We start from the raw sequence: 25,498 nt of genomic DNA, 5'->3' as shown, positions 1-25,498 counted from the left end.
AGCTGGGCTCCCGTGAAGTGGACAGAGAAGCCCCCAGCCCTGGGCCTGGGAGCGCACTACGTGGTAAAGTCTGTTGGGTGAACCATCCACGGCTCTCTGTGGACCAGCTTCAAATAATGTTTTCTTTCCTCATAGCATCAGTTGCCCCAGGAAGTGGGGCATGTGCAGGTGGCACTGCTGGGGGTTTTCTCCTGTTCTTGCTGGGTCAGAACAGGACAACCCCTCCCTCTTCCTAAAGGCTCCCTCCTCACCCTCTGAGGTCTCAGCCTGATCTGGTCTACTTCCTTGTCTTGGTAAGCCAGGCTGAACCAAGCACGAATCGCAGGGGTCCCTTCCTCACCTCTGCAGTCAGCCCTGCTCCCGTTTCCCCTGCACCCTGCACTCTCCCTGAGCCCTCCCCACTGCCCCGCTGTACCTCTAGACCTCACCCCTCCAAAAGGGAAGAACAGAGCAGAAGCCCGCAGGATTCTCCTCAGGGACACTCTTGCTGGTGCGCACCACACAGAGTTGACCGGTGCCACTTTGTCACCTACGGACCCAGGGGGCATGCCTCTCACAACTTCTGGTCATCAGCTGCATCTGCTGCCCCCACGGATGTGTGAACTTCCCAAGGGCAGGGCCCTATTCTCCTTTACATGTCCCCACCCCCACCCCTCCTCCTATGAGCAATTAACTTACAAGGATTTGGGAATTTTTAAAAATTAAAATCATGATGAACATATATTTAAAATATGCCAATTCTGATTTCAGGACAACCCACTTTAACTAAACTCGTCACCCTAACCTTGGGGCTGTACCAGGGGCAGCTTCATTCAGAGGTCCCACAGAGTGGCCAAGCCAGTAGAGAGCAGGGGTTCTGACCCCCGCCTTGGGCAAGGCTCCTTCTGCAGGAGCCTTCTGCAGGAGCCTTCTGCAGGACCGTGTCTGCACTTGCCACCAGACACTGGATAGTTGGGAGAAACCAAGGCTTTGCTCTGTAAATGTTTCTGTTTTCTGTGCGTCTCTATGAAACTGTTGAGAGAACACTGGCGTAGAAAATGTGGATTAACATTATGGGGAGAGGCCAGAAGAGGAAGTTAAGAAAGGTTGTCACCACCAGGATCCTGCACAAGAAAGACGATGGGTCACCAGCATCAGCCAGGCTTCTTGCAGTTAGAGACATGGCAGAGCCATCAGGACTGAAAAAGTGCTACACACTGTACAACTTAAACCTACACAGTGTTATATGTCGTCATAGTTCAATAAAACGAAAGTGCTAGATCTGGAGCTTCCTTGTGAGGAAAAAGCCGTTCTCAGCAAGAATCCATGTCATGGAGAAGATGGAGAATCTCGGAGGCCGTGCTCTTGGGTTAATGCGATAAATGGCTGAACTGGATGGAGACAGTGACTTGTATCATTTATTTCATCAATAAACTTCTTAATATACTCATTTTTTTCATAAACTCTGCATTTACTGGTGACATTAATGTAATCTAGCAACAACAAAAAAGACATGGCCGGCTACTTTTTCAACCCATGAGACTATATTTTCGGCTTATTAAACTTATCTGTGAGGAAGTCCGTTTTGACACACGTTGTTTTCAGCGACCTATGACTTTTCAGGAATCTAATTGTGTAAAAAAATGGATGGAAAACCAGAGCCTCACTTGATGCCAGGTACACAGCAGGTACTCAATTAATGTTCGTGGAAGGAAGGACTAAAGAATCCCTTTATTCCTGGCACCGAGTTACCCATCCCAGAGCCTAATATGCCTGGGGAGAGAGGGAAAGAGTGGAGCTGAGCCCAGGGCTGGACGAAGAGTCCCAAGACCTGAGATCCGGGCTGGGGGACGCTGCCAAAGCCCACAGCCCACGCCTGGTCCCGTCGTCCCTGTGATGGGTGAGATTCATCATCCTGAGTGAAGACATAGTCCCCAGGATATGTAGCTGTTTTCAGCCATTAACACACCAGCAGGCAAATGCCACATCGTAGCTGGAAGGACTTATGACTCCATTCTCGTTTAAACCTCTACATCTTGCACCCACGAGCAAGATGCAAAACAAGAAATGAGGCAACATTAGGGGCCAGCAGGCTGAGCTCAGCTGTGTGACCCTGGGCAAGTCATTCCCATTCTCTAGCCTCAGTGGTGTTATCTGTAAATATAAAAGGAGAGGCTGGACAAGTTGACTTGGACAGTCCCGCCCAGGTCAGTTATGTAGCTCTGTGTGGGGGCGGGGGGTGAGAAAGTCTATGGGGCGTGAGTTCACCCTGGAGTGAAGTCAAGAAGATACAACAGTCTCAGGGAAAACGGAAGGGGCAAGGATTTTCCTATGGTACCTTTGCCAAGGCCCCCTGCTTGGCCCCTCCTGCTGTGGAATTATAGAAGGCTCCTATACAGGCGTATACAGGACTACGCCAAGAATCTCCCTGCTCCTGAGCAGTCACAGCTTTGAGTCCCAAGGTCCAAGAATCCTTATCAACTTCTCCTGGACAGTGACTCAAGGCCAGCTCAGGCTCTGCCAGACAGGGTTTTCTGACCTGCCGGAGGCAAGAGATAGTAGTTTCTTCCTTCCAAGAAAGAAGATGGAAATCCAAGAAATTCTGTTTTTGATTAAGTGAAAACACTCCCCTTTCTCCCTACCCTGGGGGGTGCAGGGGCAGAAGCTCCCACCTCCTGAGAGGGCCCCAGACAGTACTGGCGGTTGGGGAGCAGAGAAGAGAAGCTGAACCAACAGGACAAAGGGATTTTCATGCTTTAGAGCAGGTTTTGGTTTGCAGTTTTCTTAGCTCACATGGATTTGGTGCTCTTACACAGCAGGCAGACAAGAAGCACTTCACAAATACTACCTTATTGAAGTGTTTTCACTTTCCTGTGAGGTCTGTCAGGAGTGACATTCCCATTTTACAGATGAGAAACCTGAGGCTCCAGAGAGGTGGAACAACTTGCCCAAAGTCACATGGCAGATACAGGTATGGGAGCACAGGAAGCCATAGATGGAGGTGGGTGGCAATCTTCACTGGGTCATGGTCACTGAGTCACCAAAGGGACTGAAAACGGAGGAGAAGGGGATTGGGCCATGGGAAAGGAGCTGTTCCACAAAGATGCGAAGGGAACAGGGGTAGGGCCACGGCCTCTGCTTGAGAAGTGCCCAAGACACTCAGCCACTAAAGGAAAATGGGTAACACCACTGGGTTCTGGAGAAGCAGCCCAGCGCTGGAGGTCTCCGCCTGTTTCCCCATCTTTAAACCTCACAGGGTTGGCGTGTGAACTGGATAGATCAAATATAGGTAGGACCCTTAGCACAAGGTCTGCACACAGTAAGCACTTAATGTCAGGTATCGTTATTGTTATTATTACTAAGGTTGACAAAGCAACCATCTTTTTGTCCATTTCATGCATTACCCCCCTGAGGGCGGGTTTTCACGAGCATGTCCCTTTGAAGATGAGGAAAGCTGAGGCTCAGGGAGGGACCTCTGCTTCCTTCTTCTGTAAATTAAAGGAATTGGGCTGGATGTTCTCTCAGCACTCGGCTACCTCTCCCCAGCTGGGCAGGTACGCAGGGGGAGGGCAGGGAGAGCGTTCACACCCTGTGCCCCAGCTTAACCACAAAGAATGACGCCCCCCCGCAATGTCCTGGATGTGGGCCTCCCAGTTCTCAGCCTGCCCAGGTCTCCAGGCAGCTTAGAGGCCCAAGATGAAAGCTGTGATCCCGTGAGAACAAAAGCCAGCTGGGATCCCTGCTGGCCTGGGAGGCAAGGGGGCCAGGCAGCTTGCTGCCTTCATGGGAGACTCAGTCTCTATTCTGTGGGTACCCGGTGCCCAGAGTCCTCGTGCCCCTCACGGGGAGATTTCCAGCATCTCCTCCTTGAAATCCATCCTTTCCTGCTCCTGGCTCTCCAGCTGCTCCAGGCGGCTGTCCTTGTCCTGGATAATTTTCCCAGGTATCTTCAGAAATCTGGAATTCAGGCCCCAGCTGCAAATCAGCCCCTGCTCCAGCTGCAGGCTCTTCCAGCCGACCCAACCCAGCCCGCTTCCCCTTTGCATCTCGGCCCCAAAGCCCCTCACCTGAACAGGAGTTTCTGCCCGGGTTCCTTTTTAATGATGTTCAGCTTATAGTAGTGGCGCAGAGCACGCGACATCTTCTCGTAGGTCATGTTCACCCGATTCTGGAAGGCAAAGTATTACAAATCACCCCCACTCCCCACCCTGCTCCTTCCAGGCCTCAGGGTCCACACCCGGGCGGGAGCAGGTTGGACTGGATGGTTTCTTAAGTGCCTCGGCCCAAGGTTCCATGAGGGTGTGCGTGAGTTCTCTTGAGTTGGCAAGGAGAAAAGCAGCGGAAGGTCGGGGGAGAAATGATGGGATGGTTCTCTCACCTACAGAGCGGAGAACCGTGGGGCAGGAGTGAATCACATGCTGCTTCTATATAGTGAATGTCAGAAGTAATAACAAATAAATATGTATTTAGTTGGAAACGTAATCAGAGGGACAGCATGGTGAGGGGGACACGAGGGCCGTGCCACCAACTTCAGCCAAGTTGCTTTTTCCTCTCTTTCTGGGGAGTGGCCAGTGCAGAGGAGGGGCAAAGAGGCTGGGCTTTGCTGTCCATTTAAGCCCCAGCTCCACTGTTTGGCTGCTGTGTGACGTTGGACAAGTCCCTTTACCTCTCTGAATCTGTTTCCCCGGCCATAAAATGAGGATGAGAACATCCATCTCCTGAGTTTGTTGTGAGAATTAAACTGCTAATCCACAAGGGCACTTAGCACGGTGCCTGGCGTGTAGTGTGTGCACACTAAATGAAATGAGTACTCTCTGAGCCTCAGTTTCCCTCCCTGTACTATACGGGGATTGGACCAGATAAGCATACCCAGCTGTTAGTCATTTGCATCGTTCCAGCCACCAGCACTACTGAGATGCAACAAAATAGTGGAGTCACAGAGCTACAAGGTCTGGGTTCAAATGCCTGCTCTGCCACTTTCTGGCTGCTAACTCTTGAACAAATTGGTAAACCACTCTGTGCCTCAGTTTCCCCATATGGTCATACCTGCCCTCATGAGTTGTCATGAGGATTAAATGAATTAATACGCAGGTAAAGCCCTCAGAGCAGTGCCTGCCAATCAAATGCTATACCATTTTAGGAAATGCTATGTATTGCAGATTATCGTTATTGCTAATAGTTTTCTTTAAAAGACTCATTTATTTACTTGAACGAATTAATGTATTTACAGATGAGGACACTTGCTTTATATCACCACTGTTAATCATGAGATTCACATGAGAGTTAAAATTTTTAATCCTAACTCTTCCTAAAATAAATGCTGAATCATTAGAATCCCCTGGCAGACACCCATTTGGGTATGGGCATTCCTGGCATTGGGAATGCTGGTCTCAGTCATTCCCAGGCCTTCCCAGCCCTCACACCAGATGCTCCTGTGGAGCCTGAGACCTGGATTTCTGTCCCAGCTTCCCCTAGGGAACCAGCTTTCTCATCTGGCCTAACCACCCCACAGCGTATGCCATGTAATTCACGTAAACGTGCTTTGAAAAATTGGAATGCTAAGCGAATGTGGGATTAAGAGGTTGAAGGCAAGATTCCTGAGTTTCAGGGACAGTTCCCATCCTCCAGAAATAACTGTCTGTCCCTCAAGAGCTCCCAACACTTCTGGGGCTGCTGGTGGAGCCCCCATATGTGAAGGACTGTCCCCTGCGCTGAGGGGTCCACTCTGTCCTCTCCTGGCTGTGCTGAGACCATCCGTCTGCGGGTTGACGTTCACCTTGTGGTTTCCCCATAGTCTGGCGAGCCCATTCGGATCCACGACTCGGAAGATCTTGGCGTCCTTGTCTTCCCACCTGATGTAGGCCTCGTACCTGGTGTCAGAGAGCAGCTGGTACACGTAATCCCACAGCAGCCGGCAGTCTGCAAGGGAGCACAGGGGTGCAGCCAGGGCTCGTTCCTGACACTCTGAGGACAGAGCTGGGGTACAGAGCTGGAGTGTACCCCAGCTCTGCAGACACCAAAGCCAACGCCCTTCCCTCAGGGGCAGGGGCAGTGGCCGGAGCCCTGCTTCCAGATCCCTCTCTGCCCCTGGCCTAGGCACTCAGTCCCTGGATCAAACCAGGTTTGTAACATCCATCCTATTGAGCCCCCTCTCGGGAGCTTCAGGAAAATCTAACATGCCATCGTGGAGGGCAAGCAGCAGAGGAGCCTGGGAGCATTGTGAGATCTTAGGTCCCACTACTGGGCCTCCAAGCCAGTTTCCTCTGTGAGGGTGAAGTAACACAATACACACACACACACACACACACACACACACACACACACACACAATGCTTAACATGGTGCCTGGCACAGAGTAAGCGCTCAGAGAATGTTAGGCATTATTATTAAAAAGATCAAATAACTGTGTTGAGTGATTCCCAGTCATTTCCAACCCAGAAGCCAGGCTTCTTCCCCCTCTATGGTGACTTAGAATAGAGTGGCCCCACTGTGGCTAGAAAACACCCTTTGGTGCTTATCTGTCAGTCTGTCTGCTTGCCTGTCTGTCAGTCAATCCTTGAACAACAAAAGCAAAATGGAAGTGTATCACCTGGTTAGAGCTCAGACTGACTGAATTCATGTCCCAACTCCACCACTTACTGCTGTGTGAAGACAGGACGTCACTCGACCTTTCTGTGCCTCATTTACCTTACCTTTAAATGGGGCTAATAATACCCCAACCTCAAGGGCTGTCGTAGGATTCAATAAAGGCCTTAGAACCATGCCTGGCACACTGTAAGCACTCAACTATTTAAAAATAAATAAGGTTTTAAAGGTGGGGTGGGGGCATTGCTACTCCACGCTGATCTGACTGACGATTACTGGCTTAATTATCTCTGCCCTGGAGACAGTGTGGGCTTGCCAATCCCGGGCAGCATTGCCCACTGTGGCCAGATTGTGGCCAGCACACAGAATAGTCACCCACACCCCTGCCACTCGGCACAGACCCCCTCACACCCCAGATCAAAACCACTCTCCTCCTTGTCACCCATGACCCCCCTGGGACTCGGCCTCAGCTCACCTCCCTCTGGGACAGGGGGACATAGCCTCCTGCTCACCTGCGATCCTGCCATCGATGGGAGCCTGCGGCTCAGTGGGGAAGGGGCAGACGCCCTTAGTCCTGCAGCCGAGCTCCACACTGTGACACAAGCCGAGGGACTCCTCTTTGCTGAGGCGCCACCTGGTCAGGTCAGGGGCATCCAGGTGGCTCACGGAGCTGGCACGCCTTAGGTCTTGTGGCTGCTGAAGGGCCACGTGAGAGGGCCTGGTCCCTTCTGCAAGCAAATGAGCACCATTGATCTGTGGGCCCAGAGCCTCCCCCAGCCCAGACCCCTTCAGTGACACGCCTGGGAGCCCCGTGGGACAGCACTTATAATGCGCTTCCTCTCTGCAGCCCCTGGTTAGAAGGTCAGGGAGGCAGTGGGGGGCATGGGTGAGGGCCAGACAGCCCAGGAGCTAACCCCGGCTCTCAGATAATTTCATTTCTCAAACCCATCCCTTCATCTGTAAAATTGTTCACAAAGCCGAGGGTGACAGAGCCCAGGTGATCTGTATCTCAGTCCAATGTCTTTTCTATCCACCCAAGAAACAATTATTGAAAACCTTCTATGAGCCAGGCAGTGTTCTAGAATCTAGGTGACACATCACTGAACGCAAAGAAAGCTCCTGCCTTCATGGAGCTTATATTCTCGTTGCGGGTGGAAGGGAGATAGATGATTAAAATAAAAAAGGAAATAGAAACAATATATAATATGGGGGTGCAAAAATAAAGCACCATAGGGCAGATAGGAAATCCTGGAAAGGTTTCACTGACATGTTAACATCTGAACAGACACCTGAGGGAGGGAGAAGAATAAACTATGTGGGTATCTAGGGAAGGGAATGCCAGGCAGAGGGAACAGAATGTGCAAAGGCCCTGAGGCAGGAGTGTCTCTGGATTATTCATTGAACAAGGAGACCACTGTGGCTGGAGCAGCATGAACGAGGAGGCGAGGGTGGCAGAGGATGGCAGAGGAAGGGGAAGTAATGATAAGGACGGTGGCATTGACTCCAAGTGAGATGGGAACCATTGGAAGACTTTGAGCTGAGAAGTGACATGACCTGACTTACGAATCTCTCCAGCTGCTCTGTTGAGAATAGATCCTAGGATAAGAGTGGAAGCAAGGAGACCAGTGAGGAGGTTCAAGGCTGAGAGAGAAGAAAGCAATCAAAGATGACATCCAGCATTTTGGCCTGTACAATTGGAAGGAGACTGGAAGACTTGGAGAGGAACAGGATTGGGGCGGTGGCGGGGTGGGGGGGGAGGCAGTAATCAGGCGTTTGCTTTACAGAGCTGAGGTTAGGGTGAGATGCCCGTTAGACATCCTGGAGGTGTGGGCCAGGCAGTCTGGGGTGCTCGAGTCTGGAATTCGGAGCGGTCTGGGTGTCCATGGCAATCATTGGCACTAGGCGGTATTTAATACCCGAGACTGGATGAGATTACCGAGGTCTGAGTGCAGACAAAGAGGCCCCCTGAGCCCTGGGTACCCCAACATTTAAAAGTAAGGAAGGAGAAAGCAGGAGACTGAGAAGGAGTGACCAGTGGGGTGTCCTAGAAGCCCCGGGAAGAGTTTGTGGGGGGAGGCTAACCGTGGGGTTGAGGCTATGAGAGGTCGCAGTGAGTGAGGACACGGTCACCCGTAAGGTCAGGTCCCTGGAGACCCTGACAGGAGGGGTGCCCGTGGAGAGGCCAGGAGGAGGAGAAGCAGAGACACCATACAAACAACGCTTTGCTGGAGAGGAGCGCAGAGCAGCAGTGCGCCTGAGGGCAGGGCGGGAGGAGACAGGGGCTGCCCCACCTCTGCCTCTTTCCTTCCTTCACCTGGAGGAAGCCCTGCCCTCCCAATGAGGCCGACTCGGGGGAGGGTCTCAGAGCTCTGCTGAGGGCCTCCTCACCTTCCAGGGGGCAGGGGCAGTGCTGAGTGGGGATCTTCTGCCGGAAGGCCCCTCCGAAAAAGGGCCCGCATACCAGGGCTTGCCGCTGGGTCTGGATGTACTGCAGCAACTCATACAGGACGTCACCTAGGGGCGGGGGCGGGACGGGGCTGAGCAGGCGGCATGGGGAGCGCTGGCCGCACTCCCCTGCAGGCACCTGCCCCTCTGGTGGCGTGGCGTGTCACCAGCCCCTTCATGCTGATGCCGATGAGAGGCGTAGGGTGGAAAGGGGTAGGGGAGACAAGAGCCACAGGGAGAGAGCAGGACAGACCCCTGGGGCTCTGAAAACAACAGCGAAACCGACTCCTTTGCTGCAAGCCAGCTTTAGCGCGGAACCACCGGGAAACGTTTATGGAAAGAGGGGCGTCAGCAGCGCTGCCCGGTGAACATGAGGCTCCAACCAACACACCCTCCACCTCCCTCCCTGGGCCTACCTGGGTTTCCATCGTTTTAGGGCAAAGCCAGTGAGTTTCCCAGACCTGAACCTGGTGCGCGGAGCCGGAAGTCGTCCTTGGTGAGGATGCACAGGGCACGGCCGTTCATCTCGAAGCCGTGCTCCCCGGTGCGCTGCAGAGAGTACTCCTGCTCGGCCCAGCGCAGCCAGTGCAGCACGTCCTCCCTGCTCCAGAGCGAGGGCTGGATGCCTGCACCGAAAGGACACCAAGGACACGGCTGGGCAGAGGGCATGGGGCCGGGACGGGGGCTCTGACCCCATGGACCTCTCATCCTCCTACTTCAGGCCCTCACTTGAATGTCACCTCCTCAGAGAAGCCCACCCTGAATACTCCATCTGAGCAGATGCTGTGCTGTCCTGCCCTCCCCATGCCCAGACAGTTTCTCTGTCACTGTGTCTTCTTCTTTTCCTTCCTTACTTTCTTTGTAATTACATTTTACACTTGATATAATTATCATTATGCATTATGTATATATTTATTTATTTTTGGTGCTCCCTCCCACCCACCTCCAGCCTGTTTTCCAATTATTCATTCAACTAATGTTTAAGGAGGAACTACTATGTGCTCAGCACTGGACTGGGTATGCTGGGGCACACTGTTGTATGTATTCCATCCAAGGCAGTGCCTGGAACATAGTAGGTGCTGGATAAACATGTGTTGAATGACTGCATGAATGACCAAACAGTCCTACAAAGAAAACGTTACTGTTATTGTTTTCCACATCAGAAAACTGAGGCTCCCAGAGGTGAAGTGACTAGCCCAAGGTCACACAGGTAGCATGAAGGACAGACAGGTCCGGAACCAGGTCTGTCTGGCTGCCATACTCTTCCACTCTGTTGTACCAGCTCAGATCTGGGTTCATTCAGGAAACAGCCAGGAGCAAAGGAGTCTCCTAAACCCACCTTCAGTTCTTGTGTTCTTCCAGCAATACCCAGACAAGTGACTGCCTTCTTTTACTCCCCTACGTTCTACTCTGCCTTGGCTATTATGCTCCTAATGCCAATCATTTATCTCACTAATCGAGGTTGTGTGTAGCAGGGCCTCACTGTGACTTTCATGAACCCTGGCACTCTTGCCTTCCTGGGCCCCTTTCTTCACGAAAAACATTTTTAAATTATATTTCATGACTGCATTGGCATAAAGGTGAGTATATTGTTAAATATTAAAACATTTTCTTGTACCTAAAAGTCTTTTTCTTCTGATTTTAAAAGAAACTGGAACATTTTTGTGGGCCCTAACAGTATTGAGGGCCCCAGTACTGTGCCCACTGTCATGAGTCAGCCTGGTGTTTCGCTATGTGTGGTGCTTTTCCTCCCAAAAGCTCTTCATCCCTCTCAGGGCCCCTGGCAGTGTAAGAGTTGAAGAAGCTCAGGGCTTACAGGGTCCAGTGTGACAGGTACGAAAACTGAGGCAGAGGAGGAGAAGCAACTGTCCACGGCCACACTTTGGCAGTGACAAAGACTAAACCAACCTCTGCTTGCCTTGTTCCCAAAATGACATAAAAGAGAAAAGTAGTTTTCATGTTTTTTGTTTTTAAATGTACATCATCTACTCATTCATTCATTCATTCATTCAGCCAATATCTGTGCCAGGCCATGTGCCACTGCTGGGGACATGGCACAGAGCGAGGATGGCAGGAGGGAGGGACCCCAGCAATCAGTGACTAATGACAACCGTGATCAGTGGCACAAAAGGAAAGTGCACTGTGCCACAAATGCAGAGCAACGTAGCCCGGCTTGGAAGGAGGACAGGCTTCCCTCACCTTGTTTCAGGACCTAAGAGTGAATAAGAAGGAAAAATCAATGTCTGAAATTGACTGAAACGTGATTTAAGGGGATAGAAAAGACATGAGAGCTGACCTTTGGGGAGCTACCTACCACAAAGCCACATAATTAAGATCTGAAGGTATGAAACTAAGATCGACAAGTATCACGGGAAAAGAGGAGGGAGCCAAAGACGTGTGTGTGTGTGTGTGTGTGTGTGTGTGTGTGTGTGAAATTAACATATGACAGTGGTGGCACTTTTAATCCAGTGAGAAAGGATAGTTAATTTAAGATATGGTAAAACCACAACTGGCTCTCCACATGGAAAAAATATATATATATATTTGAAACCTCACTTCCCATCATTTGCAAAAAACCGACTCCAGATGGATTAAGGCCTAATGACTAGAACAATGGAAACCTTGACAGAAGTAGAAATAAGAAACTATGGTATGCACTAAACAAGGGCAGCGTAGACTTCCACCATGACAGGAATCTCAGAGGCTGTAATTAAAACGAAAGACACATTTGACTACATTAATTTTTGTGTGTGTGGCAAAAAGATACCATGAACAAAACTGAACGAGGACAGATTTCAGGGAAATACTTGCAGTGCAGATGACAGATAAAGCGCTAATGCCTATCATAGGTCAAGAGCACCTCTAAATTAGTTTTTTTTTAATCTTACCTCAATTTCCAGTGGAGCAGGCTTAACACCTGCTTCGCACTATTGACACTTTAGGCTGATTAAGTCCTTGCCCTGGGGGCTGCCCCGAGCTTTGCAGAATGTTTAGCAGTATCCCTGGCCTCTACCCACTGGATAGCAGGGTGTGTGCGTGTGCGTGCGTGCACATGCACGTACACACACGCACACATACACGTGTGCGCACACACACACGGTGTGACAACCCAAAACGTCTGTGGACATTGCCAAATGTCCCCAAGGGGAGGGGAGCAAAATCGCTGCCAGGCGAGAGCCTCCGCAGTAGAGCAGATCCACTAATAAACATGGGGGACGACCTGCCACCTCAGTAGTCGGGGACAGGCCCAATCACAGAAGAATGAGATCTTATTTTAATAGCACCTGCACCTAGCAGGAACGCACAGACAAGGCTGCCTTGCTGGCGGAAGCAGGAATTTAGAGCCTCCCTGGGAGATCAGTCTGTTGATAAAGAAGTGAGAGAGAAAAGGCTGTGCGGTGTAAAACTCAGAGGCCGCCTGGCGGTGAGATTCAGGGGATGTCGGGCGGTCTACACAGCCAGGCAGGGCTTCCAGGGCTCTAGGGACCACCTGGCACTTGAGTTTTTTTGCAGTGTTGCCTATTTTATGATATTTGAGGCTGTCCGTCTGGAAATTCAAAACTATGATTCCTGAGTCAGAGGGGTCCATTTTCTTGTGTTTGGCTAGACGGTCTTGCCTCCATGAAAACACTGGTTACACTAAAAGGGGAAAACCCTGAACTTTGGAGACATTATCAACCAGAGGTGTGGTCCTGCTCCCAGATCCACAGAGATGGGCAGGGGGCTTCTGTCAGGGGCCCTGAGGTCACACACAGCCCACAATAGCACCTGAAACCTTGAAGCCTATCATCTGCCTGGAGTGCCATTTGGCTTTCCTTTCATTATGTCATGCTCTCTCCTACCCTCACCTTTCACCCCATTACTGCCAGCACTTCCAGTCCCGTGATAAAGACAAGGGACCTTCTTGTTCCCTGTGTCTTCAAAAAATACTAAGGTCAAAAGGCTTTTCGGATAGGACTCAAGCCCTAGGAAAGGACCATGTCCTCAGCAGTGGGTCGACCACCTAGCTTGGGGCCAAATCCCCAAGTTCAGGGTTTGGGTTCCCATTCAGCCCAAAGTCACCTTAGGTAAGCCACTCAATCTCTCTCGGCCTCAATTTCCCGATCTGTGAAATGAGATAATAACACGGCCTCTCTGGGCTGCTGTGCTATTTGAGGGGCAATGTGGTGCAGAGGTTAGGAGCCCGGGCTATATACTGTATATATTATACCCAGCATTTCCACACGTAAGTAAAGACCTAAGAGACATGGTGAGCACACCCACCGAAAAGACCTGTATGCAAGTGTCCACCTGGCTCTGTTCACCACAGACAAAGATTGGAACCATCCCAAATATCCATCAGCCATAGAACAATCAAACTGTAATGTTTTCATGTAATGGAATGCTGCTCGGCAATAAACCAGAAAGTCCACGTGAATGCTCACAACACACAGATAAAGCTCAGAGATACTACACTGGGACAAGAAGCCAGACATAAAACTATAATCAAGAATAGACAGTGCTCTTCCCATAAGCAGCCTGAGGTGACCTCTGAAAATGGTTCACTATTCACTTGACCCAGAGGACCCTACAAAATCATGTAAATCGAGAGGTTCAAATTACAGGTTCACTTTAAGAACACTCGTGAAACTGCCCAGGCCATCAAGGGTATGAATCTCCAAAAAGCCACCAAGTATCTGAAGGACGTCACGTTACAGGAGCAATGTTTGCCATTCCATCGTCACAATGGTGTTGGTACGCGTGCGCAGGCCCAACAGTGGGGTTGGACACAGGTTCGGTGGCCCAAAGAGTGCAGCATTTTTGCTACACATGCTTAAAAATGCAGAGAGTGATGCTGAGTGTAAGGGTTTACACGTAGACTCTGGTCACTGAGCACAGCCAGGTGAATGAAGCTCCCAGGATGCAGCGCGGAGCTTACAGAGCGCTTGGGCGGGGTAACCCACACCTGTGCTCTCCCTGCCACAATGAGGTGATCCTCACTGAGAAAGAGCAGATTGGCCTAAACCAGAAGAGGCTGCACGGAAGAAAAAGGTCTCCCGGAAGAAACTGAAGAAACAAAAGCTTATGGCCCAGGAGGAAATTCAACATCAAATAAATGCTAATAAAAGTAAAAAAAAAAAAAAAAAAACACCAGACAGTGCTAGTCTGGGGGAGACATCAGAAGAATGGTCGCCCTTTGGAGGGTTGGCGAGAGGCACAGGGAACATTCTGGGGCATTGGAAATGGTCTAGGTCTTGAACTACATGGTGGCTACATGGGCGTATACACGAATAAAAACTCATGGAGTTGTACACTTAGGGTGTGAACACTTGACTGTATTAAGTTATACCTCAAAAAAAAAAAAAAAAAAAACCAGTAAAGCAAAAACATACAACAAATAGTTCCAATGACGGTGCCAGGCCAGCTGTAAATGATGGGACCTAAATGACTGTGTATCGATTTTCTCATCTGAGGAACAAACAGTCTCAGCCACACGGGGCTGTTACAAGGACTGTACCAGGGAATCCATTTAAAGTCCAGTGTCTGGCATACAGCTTATGCTTTCTGAGACAGACAGAGCTCTTAATGTTAGATGAGGTAATGCGTGTAAAATGCCTGGCGCGGGGCCCAGCACACCTAGGAGCTCAACAAATGCTGGTGAATAGCACTGAGGTGTCGACTTGCCCCAGAAGGCCCCCTGACCTGGTGACTGGGTTGGGCCTAGCTCGGTGTCCCCTTAGTAACCTAAAGGGCTTCCCCTGCAGGGTATCTCCCGGCTTCTCCCTCTCTCGGCAATAATACACTGCCTTTTCGGTCCTTCACACCAACAATCTTTGTCTGTGAAGACTCCAGCCAAGGATCACCTTACTCTCCCTGCCCCAAGACTTGCTCTGTGGGGATTTCCAGGTTGAACAGCTCCCAGTTTCTGCACAGTCCTCGCTAGCTGGCGTAGCCAGGGGAGCTGCCTGTCTAGGACACAGTGGGAGGGCTCACGTGTCTCCCTGAAGAGTCAAGACTCCATCCCCCACCCCCAGAGCAGGGCTGGATGTGGGGGCTCCCCTCCCCCCTCAGCTGTATTGCCTTTATCAGTGGGCACAGTGCTTCCTCATGTCACCACCAGATCCCTTACTAGAATGTCAGCTCCGTGAGGCACAGACTTTGCCGGTCTCAGTCACTGCTGTCTCTCCAGCACCTAGAGCGATGCCTGGCACGTGGTAGGTGCTCAGTAAATACAAATTGCCTAAATGAGGTAGCTGAGCAAATCAGCGTGGGCCAAAAGTCCTCAAGGCATCTGACCATCCCTCTCTCCAGCTCCCTAACTGACCCCCCCCAAACCAGGTCTCTCTTACCACTGCATCCCTTTCACTCCTGCTCAAGAAACTCAAGTGTCTCCCAATTATCAACCTGATCAAGTCAAAACCTCTCTGCCCTGGTTTCAAGATCCCCTTGAGCTGCCCTTCCCCCCATCAAAGGTATTTCCCTGCTACTCCTCACCACACCTTGCAGATTACTAGGTCAAGTGACCTCTGGGAGCAACAGAGCTGGTCCAACCTTCAGCAACCAAATCAGAACAGCTGGCTGCTACCTACCTGGCAGGGCCCCCAGGGCAAATGCAGGAGACGGAGTAACATGCTTGGCTGGTCTTCTAAAAATGGGAGCTGGCATCATCTAATGCTGGAGGCTGTCGCTCAGAGTGAGTGACAGCTGTGGGGTCTGAGGGACGTGGGTTCAAATCCCATCTCCACCATTTTACTGGTGGGTGACTATGGACAAGATAATTCACCTCACTCTAGCCAGTTTTCACACCTGTGAGGCAGGGGTAATAACAGAAGCTATTTCCCAGGACTTCTGAGTGCAGTTAATCAGACGTGGTGTCTGATTTGTCCAGCAAATACCTGGTCGAGAGTACAAACTCAGCAAATGGCCTTTGTCATGATTATCAGACCCTCATTGGTGAGCCTGCCTCAAAACAGAAGAACTAGCTTGCTTGTCTGCCATGATGGCTGTGGTTTACCATTATCATTGTCCTTCGTTTATTGTGTGACACTGTCTGTCCAGAGGCCCCTCAAATCTGTCAGCACATTCCTTGCCCTGGTTGTCGTGGATGGGACTGCTTTTCTTGGTGATCATACTCAGCTTTATGGGCATCACCGGCCAGTGGGGGCAGGGCCGGAGCATACCCTTGTCTTGTGTCCTGCACTGAGGCACCACCTGAGGGGACAAGTGAGAGAGTAGGGGGAACCCGGCCAGGGCTTGGCTTGGCGTCTTCCAAAATGAGGGGTCTTTTCCATTTGTACAAAGAAGCCTATGGCCCAGCCCAGGCCCTGAGTTTAGAGGGGGTGGCTCTTTGTCCTTAAATTGTTAGATCTGGGAAGCTCCCATCTGTTTGCCAGATTCCCTTTCACCGTCAGCTGATGACGCCACCGTCAGTTCTCACAGCTTCCAGAACCTTCACTGCTAGTCTCCATCCTGCCCACTCCACCCCACTTCTCTCTTTTACATTTACATCCATCTGACGTGCTGCTTCTAACATGTCATGACCTGGGGCAGCATTTCTCAAACCATTCTAACCTCAACCCACAGTAAAACATATCACGGCCCTCCCACATACATGTACCTATAAATGACCAAAACAAAGTGTTTGTGAAATCACCTGTACTATTTACATTGTACTGATATATGCTATTTCATTTTTAAAAAATATTTATGAGGTGTGATCAAAAAATACAGTGAATATTTAAATTTTTTAAAAAATTTATCACAGTAGAAGACACATTGCCATGAATCCCCCTCAAAATACTCCCCCTCTCTTCAAACACATTTATCCCATTGTTCTTGCCACTTTCCGAAGCAGTTCTGGAAGTCCTCTTTCGTGAGTGTCTTAGTTGTGCTGTCATGGCTGCCTCGATGTCCTGAATCATTGTGACTGGGGAGGAGCCAGAAGCCGCATGGTGCCAGATCCAGTGAATAAGGTGGAAGAGGACACACCATAATGTTTTTATTTGACAGAAATTGCTGTACCAGAAGTGATATGTGACACGGAGCGTTGTCATGATGGAGGATGAAGTAAAGACACTCACAAAAGAGGACTTCCAGAACTGCTTCAGAAAGTGGCAAGAGCAATGGGATAAGTATTCGAAGCGAGGGGGTGTATTTTGGGGGGAGAGGAGTTAATGGCAATGTGTCTTCTACTATAATAAATTTTTTATTTAAACATTCACTGTATTTGTTGATCACACCTCGTATCTTGACCCATCAAATTGATTTCACCTCCTTCGTGAATCTTGACCAGCCCTTTGAAAATCACTGCTAGGATTTAGCTGCATAAAATGAGGTCCTCGGATGCATTTCTAGCTGCTGCTGCAGCACCTGGGAGCTTATTAGAGATGCAGAATCTTAGACCCCTCCCCACGCCTCCTGAACCAGAACCTGCATTTCCACAGCTCCCAAGAAAAGCCCTTATTAGAACTGTATCTATTAAAATAAGCACCCGGGACTGTCTTGTAAGTGAAAATGTAAGCCTGAGTAGGGGATGAAAACTGTTGGAGCTCCCCTAGGGTCCTTTCCCCTTGTTTGCACAGCCAGGGACTTGCAGAGGTGCCATCCCTCTGCCTGTGACATCTGAACATCAAACGTGATGTTATACGTCTCTCTCTTCCTGTGGCTTAGTCACAACTAGAAACACAAAGCTATCTCACTCCCCCTACATCTGACAGTGGGAAGTTCACAGAGCTTTTGTTTCCAGGAATAAGCTCCTAGAAAATGAAGAGATTGAGGACCAAAAATTAAGAGTCTGGGATTAAGGCCACATCTGGCTGTTAGCATCACAGATGTTTCTTGCACTCAAGGAGCCGTAGTTTCTCTGTCACTGAATAAGGCTGTGCTGGTGGTCAACTCTCAACTGCCTCCTCTCAAAATCCCCCAAGTTGTCCCTTGAAGTGGCATCACCTTGTCCCAGACGCGCTCCCCTGTGGCCTCAGCGCAGGTCCTGCAAGTGGTCACAGGGCCTCTATGCCTTCATAGATCCAACTCACCCCAGCCTGGGCGGACCCCCAGGGTTACAGAAGGGGACGGGAGGTACGAATCCTCTTTCACTGTCCACTTCCACTGAGGGATGCGTGAGTCTCCTTCTGTGAGTGGGGGGCACTCTGCCCCTGTGGATCCAGCCACTCCACCCCAACCCTCTTCCTGTCACTAGACATTACAATCGTCCTGGGTGTGGATTTTCCACTGCTCTACTGCACATCTTTGTCAGGTAAATAAACACAGAAAAGTGAGCTCCACAGGGAACTAGCTTGTGTGCTCCACTTGGTACTGACTCATAAAGCTAAACCAGGTTTGTTTTGTATCTTCCTGCTGAGGCAAATCAGCCCTGTTGATTAGCATGGAAGCTGGAGGTGGAAGGAGTGGGAGGAGCTACTGGGAATAAATGTCAACGTCAATAAATAAATGTCAGAGAGATGCCCAGCGATGGCAACCCAATTTCCAGGAATGTACGAATTGGGGCTGACATCACCCCAGCCATCTGAAAGATCAAGTTCTCATTAGGTGTCAGCAGTTTGCTTATTTGTGATGTTGTTGACAGGAAAATGAGTCATTCAATGTACCCTATCTTTTAAGACTGTTAGATATTTACTAAGGACCAGAAATGTATTGTCTGAATATTTTCAGAAGTAAATATGACTCATGGAATCAAAGATAAGAAGTATCGGAGACACTGTTGGCCCTGCCCATGGCCCTTGGTTCTCAACCTCTACAATCTGAAGGCGGCTAAATGTCGAACGCTGCACCTGACTGTGCCTGAGTCAGCCCGTGAACAGGGCAACTTGGAGCATGGGGGAGTCCACACACCTAGAAGGAGCCCTCACCTCCTCAGGATGGGACATGGGTGGATGAAGACCCAACCTCCTTACCCGGGGTTGCGATAACTCAGGGTGTGCTCTCACTGTCCCCCTGAGATGCCCATTGGGGTGGAGCTCCAATTGCCCACAGTGGCCTGAGAGAACACTTTGGAATTCCTTCTCTCCACTGTGGGGAAGTATTTTAGGGTCTGCTTCTGGAGAAATCTAACCCAAGGCAGTAGGACTAGTACTTCAGGAGCTCTAAATAGGTCACAGTGACCCTGTATTCTGCGTTGAGTAACCAGGGAACATGCTGGCTCAAGAGGGGAGTAAATTCCCATCACTAGAAATGTGCCGGAGGACCTGATGACCATCGCAGTGGGGCCTCACTGAAGGGGGCTTCCAAAAAGTAAGAGGCTTCTATAATTGCCTTCACCAAGGTGATGACTAAACTTTCTAAATCCCCACTGCTCCTCCTGTCCCCTCTCACCCAGTAACCTTGCGTTAGGCACCCAGCCAAAGGGAAGGGACTGAAGGGTACTTGACCTTGGTCAAAACAAATGTCCTGGGCCTCAGTTTCCTTATTTGGAACATGTGGGAGCTACCTGAGGTGACAACTGGGGACTTTACTAGCTTTGACATTCTAGGCCTTGGTGAGCTGGTTGTGGGAGTTTTTGAATATGGGGGAGACAATGGGAGACAATCCAGAGGGCTCTGTGGGACCTGAAGAGAAGCCCCTCCCTCTCCGAGGCTCAGTGTCCTGAACTGCCCTGAGGGGACTGGATTAGATGACCTCAAGGTCCTGCTCAGCAGCAACACTCAGGATCTTCAGATCTGTCCCCAAGATCCTGATTTTCCTCATCACCATGGCTGGGGCTGGGAATGAAGCCCAAATCCTACCCTCTATGTGACTATATCTCCTTGGAGCAGCCCTGAGCCCCAAACTACTGGCCAAGGTTGGCATTTGAACAAGATGAAACAACAGAGGTTCCTTACAGAACTCCTGGTCCTTCTCCTCAAAACATACTGTCACTTCCTGCCACCTGCTCTGAAGCACCGGGTCCACCTCCACACTCCGGGGGTCTCTCCAGTTAGCACTGTGGGCAACTGGAGCTCCACCCCAATGGGGATCTCTGGGGGACAGTGAGAGCACACCCTGAGTTATTGCAACCCCGGGGGTAAGGAGGTTGGGTCTTCATCCACCCATGTCCCATCCTGAGGAGGTGAGGGCTGCTTCTAGGCATATGGACAGGAGAGACCCCTGTCTCAGTCCCCACCTTCTCTTTAATCATGGAGAGACGCGCTCTGTTCCCCACTACAAGAATGCCAGGGAGCGGGCAGCAGAGGCACTTGGAGTAGCAAGATCTTCCAGAGGCCGGTGCAGTCATACGCCACATTCTGCTCCATCCTGCCAGCACCTCGAAAATCAGGTTGTGGCCAGGAAATCAGAAGGGTGTAGAATGGACTCAGCAGTGTTCCAGGCACTGGGCCAGCCGAGCAGGAAGTGGCCTGGATGCTTTATAGCCCAGGTCAGACGTGCCTTCCACAGCTGCCCGAAGACCCCCACCCAGGTTAAAGATCCTGCCAGCCTGCCCCATGATTTCCACAGCTTAGGAAGTGCATTAAAAAATCTCTTAGAAGATTATCAGCAGGACCAAGGTTTAGCCTTAGCGTGTGATCTTCAACATGTCACTTAGCTTTTCTATCTCTCAGCTCTGCCATTTGAAACATAGGCATAAATATATTCGTCTACAGCCCGCTCCATCGCTATGAGTTTCCTCAGGCAAGAGCCTAACTTAGGAAAATGAAATTAAAGGCCAGGGCCAATACATTTCCTGTGGTTATATTTGGGTGGATTTGATTGTTCTCTATATATTCTTCTTATGCTTTCCTGTTATTTCCCAGTTTTTTACAATAAGCACATGCTACTTTTGCAACAATAAAAATTAAACATAATTATTTTAAGGAGGGTTCTACATACATACAACTATTTAGCTGTATCTGGCTTCCTTGCTGACAATGTCCCTAACTCTTTGTTTTTAGGCTAGAAGGGACACAGCCCTCATCCGACCCTAACCCGCGTCTTACCAATGAGGAGACTGCCACCCCCACACTTGGCCGTGTCAACCATATTCTCTGTGAGGAGAATTCACAGTTACCTCCTCTAACTTCCTTACCAAGGAACAGTTAAAGAAAATCCAGGAAAGAAATGGCAAATGGAGGGATGTTGCTTCCTTACATAAGAAGAGTTTATGTATTACATTTATGTCTTTTAAACACATTAGCCTTTCTCCTCTCCTCTACTCACGGAGTCTTCCTGGCAACTTGCAGATTTCCCCCTCACCCAGCAGGTCCACTCGAGCTTCACATCTGGCTTGGGCCTGGGTGCCTGGGGGTGGGGTGGCTGCCGTGGTGCTCCCAGGAAAACCCGCCAATGCTCCTTCCTAGAGAGAGGAAAAACCAGGGCTGTCAATGAGCATCTGGGTGAAGGCTTAGTCACCCAAAAATGTGTTAAGAATTTTAATCAAACAGAAAGAGCGTCCATCTCTGCATCTACCTTAAAGATAGGAACAGTGTATGTCTTCACCTTGGTACCATGAACATCTTGTTCACAGTGGACACTTGTAGATTTCATGTTTCCAATTCAAGCTTTTCATGAAAAGCCTAACCTCACCAGAAAGTTCCCCTTCCAAGACTTGATTTGTAAGCTGGACATCTAAGAGCCTAAAAATACTCACTCAGATCTTAGTGAGAGGACACAGGGGACCTTAAATCAGAAACAATAAACTAACAAGTAAATGCTGTCTTCAAAAGAGAAAAAAGGAAGGATAACTTTCTGAACCCCAAAGTCCCACTGAGGGATGTCTGTGTCATTACAATTTTACAACCAGCCTAGAGGTGATTTGACTTATCCATCAGGATGAGGGGATGAAAAAAGTCACAGGATTTTGTAGAAACAGGAGGATCCTTGGGGCTCACGCCCAGGCACAAGCTGCCACATCATGAAAAGTGAAAGTGAAACTAGTCCCAGCAAGAGTCATTTTCTCACTCTTCGGCCTTCAAGAGCATGACATTCACCTCTTGGTGTCTGAGGAGGGCAATCTTCAGTAAGATTGTGGATCTGAAGCCAGCAAAGCAAACTCCAGAAGCTTTGGCCACTGCAGAGAGGATCCAGCACCTCTTGGGGTAGTTCCCACCATTTCTGCCTGATGCCCACCCCCCCAGTTGGTGCTATTTCCCAGGTAACCCAGCCTGAGAGGTGGCACCTGGCAGTAGGGGCTTGCCAAGCCAGAGGGACTCAAGCCCTAGAACTTCCAGGAAACTCCTTGTCTGCTCCTCCACCCTCTTCCTAGCAAGAGGAATGGGGAATTCCAGGGCTGCGGCTGGGTTGTGCCAGCCAGGGAGCTGCGGCTGAGAGCTGGAGGAGAGGTCTGAGAAAATACAGATATGGATCTTGGAGAGAGGGGAGTGGGAAAGGCCTTGGAGGTGGGGGGACCCATCTCTGAAGAGGGTTCTGAGGTTCCCAGGGAAATATGGCAGGCCGATGAGGGACTGCTGAAGGGGGGGACCGCCTCGCGGTTCCGTGTGCCGGCTGTGAGGGTCTGCCTTGTGCAGGAACTTCCAGAGACTTCACATCTGATTGATGTGGGGGTGAGGAGGAGGGAAGGAGGCGCAGTACATAACACAGGAGTTTCAGAACGAGAGAGAGAGAGAAGGGGTGGAGGTGAGTTTGGTGGAGGAGAGGGAGGGGCGGAGAAGGAAGCGTGACGAGGTTTGGGAATGTGTTGGAAAGTGACATTCCCGCCAGGACAAAAAAAAATGTTCCAATAAAATGGGTATGGAAAACGAGGTGGTGGAGAAGGGCTGGGGGGCAAGAGGCTCCGCGTCTGCGCTGTGTGGTTCGGCTGCCAGGCTCTTACCTGCATTACAGGTGGAGGTGAGGGAGCCACCGGGCTGTCGTCGTGAGCGCCCCAAAGCCTGCGACTGCGGGGCCCTACGCCGGCGCTCTCTGACCCTCCTTTCCCAAATCCCTAACGTGGCCGGGAGAACTGCAAGGTCTCGTGGGAGGAAGTCGCCTAAGTGCCGGGGAGTGTGCGCTCAGGTTCCCGGGCGAGCAGGCGCACAGGGCGCTCCGGTAATCGCTATCCTTCCGGGAAACGAAAACGAAAGAGCGGGATCCGGCTTCCACTCCCGCCCCGGCGGGCTCGGGGGCGGGTGGGGGCCGGCTGCTGCGGGAGCGGAGCCCCGGGCGCTGGCTCCGCCGTGAGACGCCGGTCCTGCTTGCATCCTCCCGCCGCCGGGGGACAGCCTCTCCTGCAGCCTGGCCCTGGGTCCAGGGTGATGAAGGTGGGATTCTGAAGGAGCTGGGGAGCCGAGGGCACCCTGGTTCCTGGGCTCGGGACGACAGACCGACTTGACTTCGCCCTTGCGCGTCTCCGCAGGCTGGGAGGGGGCCGCCTCTGGAGCTGGCCTGCCCCGGGGCCTCCCACTTGAGGCTGGACGACCTTCCAGGACCTGCCGTTTGGCGAAGGCCCGAGCGCCTGGGGCCAGAGCGCCACCCTCGGAGCTGGTGTGGTGCTCTTCACTGGATGTAAAAAGTGGCACAAACTCACGAAGGGCAGTATGGCAGGATTTAGCAAAGTTAGAAACGCATTCACCCTTCACCCATCAATCCCACAAATGGAAATTTACTCAACAAATAGGAGGTCGGACAATTAAGTTCACAAACTCATCCTAGAAAAAGGGCTACATCCCTCACAGCTGAACATCACTACGGTCACCTTCGAAGTCCTCCCTTTGGGAAGTGATGCATCGATGCCAGCGCCTAGTCCACCCTTTAAAGCAGTTTGGAACTCTTTCTGGAATGGCCATCAGAGCTGTCGTATTATCCTTGATGTCCTGAATATCATAAAAATGTCTACTAAACAAATGAGAAACAAAAACTCATAGACACAGACAGTAATTTAGTGGTTACCAGAGGGTGATGAGGGTAAGGGGCGTGGGTGATGAGGGTAAGGGGGATCAAATATATGGTGATGGAAGGAGAACTGACTCTGGGTGGTGAACACACAATGGGATTTATAGATGATGTAATACAGAGTTGGACACCTGAAATCTATGTAAATTTACTAACAATTGTCACCCCAATATATTTAATTAATTAAAAAAAATAAAAAAATAAATAAATAAAATAAAAATGTCTACCTTTCAATATTTCCTTTATCTTCGGGTAAATAAAGAAGTCATTAGGGGCCAGATCAGCTGAGTAGGGAGGGTGTTCCAATACAGTTATTTGTTTACTGGCTAAACACTCCCTCACAGACAGTGCCGTGTGAGCTGGTGCATTGTCATGATGCAAGAGCCATGAATTATTGGCAAAAAGTTCAGGTGATCTAACTTTTTCACGCAGCATTTTCAGCACTTCCAAATAGTAAACTTGCTTAACTGTTTGTCCAGTTGGTGCAACTTCATAATGAATAATCCCTCTGATATCAAAAAGGTTAGCAACATCATTGCAACAAGTTCGCAAACTTAATTGTCAGATCTCATATGCCTGCACATATTCAAAATGTCTTATGTGGTTTTTATTTCATCATGGCTTATGATACGAAAAGATTAGAAACAACTCAGGCATCCATCCAAGGGGGGGCTGATGAAATAAGTCATGGTCCATCCATGTAACAGAATACTCTGCAGGACCTGTCGGAGCTCTGGACGGTGGCAAGCTTTCCAAGGAGCAGTACAGCAGAGTGGTAGGAACCTGGACGCGGAGGACAGTCTGTCTGGTTTGGAAGCCCAGCTATGTCACCTACTGGCTGTGTGCCCTTGAGCAAGTTCATTAACCTATTTACTGCCTTGCTCTTCGAACTACTGCCTCAGTTTCCTTAACAGCAAAATAGAGCTAATAATAATACCTGTCTCATAGGTTGTTTTGAAGAGTAACAGAGTTCATGCATTTGTAACACAGCTAGAACAGTGCCTGACCACCATGCTAAGGAAAATAAAATAAAGGTTCAAAACAGTGTGTATCACATGCTACATTTTGTGTGTGTGTGTGTGTGTGTGTGTGTGTGTACTGGTATTTGTACAAAGACACTCTGGAAGGACAAGCAAACATAATTGGGATTCAGGATAGAAAATAAGAGCAAGGGTTTTCATTGCAAACCTTTTATATCATTTTGGGTTTTGAATCATGAATAAGTACCTATTCAAAAAAGTGAAAGAAAAGAAAAGAAAGAAGTTTAAAGATCTGTTCTATGCCAGCAAGCGAAAACCAAGGTGATGCTAGAACTACACAGGTGCCTGAGTCAGACTAAAAAAATGGGGCCATTTCCCTTTGGAAGAACCAAGGCGATGCTATGTAGGATTTAAGTCTAGGAAATTATGAGCCCATATGAGCAGGACTAAGTGGAATCCCTCCTTCACAAAAGAAATATGCACAGGTACTTTATGCTGCATAAAGTAACAATATTTATTTCATTTTTAAATTAATAAATTTTTTTAAATAACACTTTTCCTACAAAGAACTCAAGAAGCATATTCAGAACTTATAATTTATAACAACAAACTTTCTTAATACCTGTAATACTTCTCCAATGGGGGAGAGATAGACAAAAAGGAAGGAGAATCGGGGCACTGCGGATATGGACATGGGCAACAAGAGTGGG

General features: G+C 49.8%; 1 protein-coding gene across 1 annotated transcript; it reads right to left on the bottom strand.

Moving 5' to 3' along the window:
* Window positions 1–1,376: 1,376 nt before the first annotated feature.
* ETV7 (ETS variant transcription factor 7) lies at window positions 1,377–22,939 on the bottom strand. The gene is made up of 8 exons (XM_081039076.1): window positions 22,751–22,939; window positions 21,139–21,274; window positions 9,471–9,635; window positions 8,953–9,078; window positions 7,077–7,292; window positions 5,756–5,898; window positions 4,047–4,147; window positions 1,377–3,936 (listed from the first exon to the last, which is right to left on the bottom strand). The coding sequence occupies exons 1-8, from the start codon at window positions 22,754–22,756 to the stop codon at window positions 3,819–3,821; spliced, it is 1,011 nt and encodes a 336-aa protein (XP_080895202.1). The 5' UTR covers window positions 22,757–22,939; the 3' UTR covers window positions 1,377–3,818.
* Window positions 22,940–25,498: the final 2,559 nt, after the last annotated feature.

The sequence above is a fragment of the Rhinolophus hipposideros genome, assembly GCF_964194185.1.
Source record: "Rhinolophus hipposideros genome assembly, chromosome: 3".
NCBI lineage: Eukaryota > Metazoa > Chordata > Mammalia > Chiroptera > Rhinolophidae > Rhinolophus > Rhinolophus hipposideros.
The sequence above is the reverse complement of the archived record's forward strand: the minus strand, read 5'-3'. Positions and strand labels throughout refer to the sequence as shown.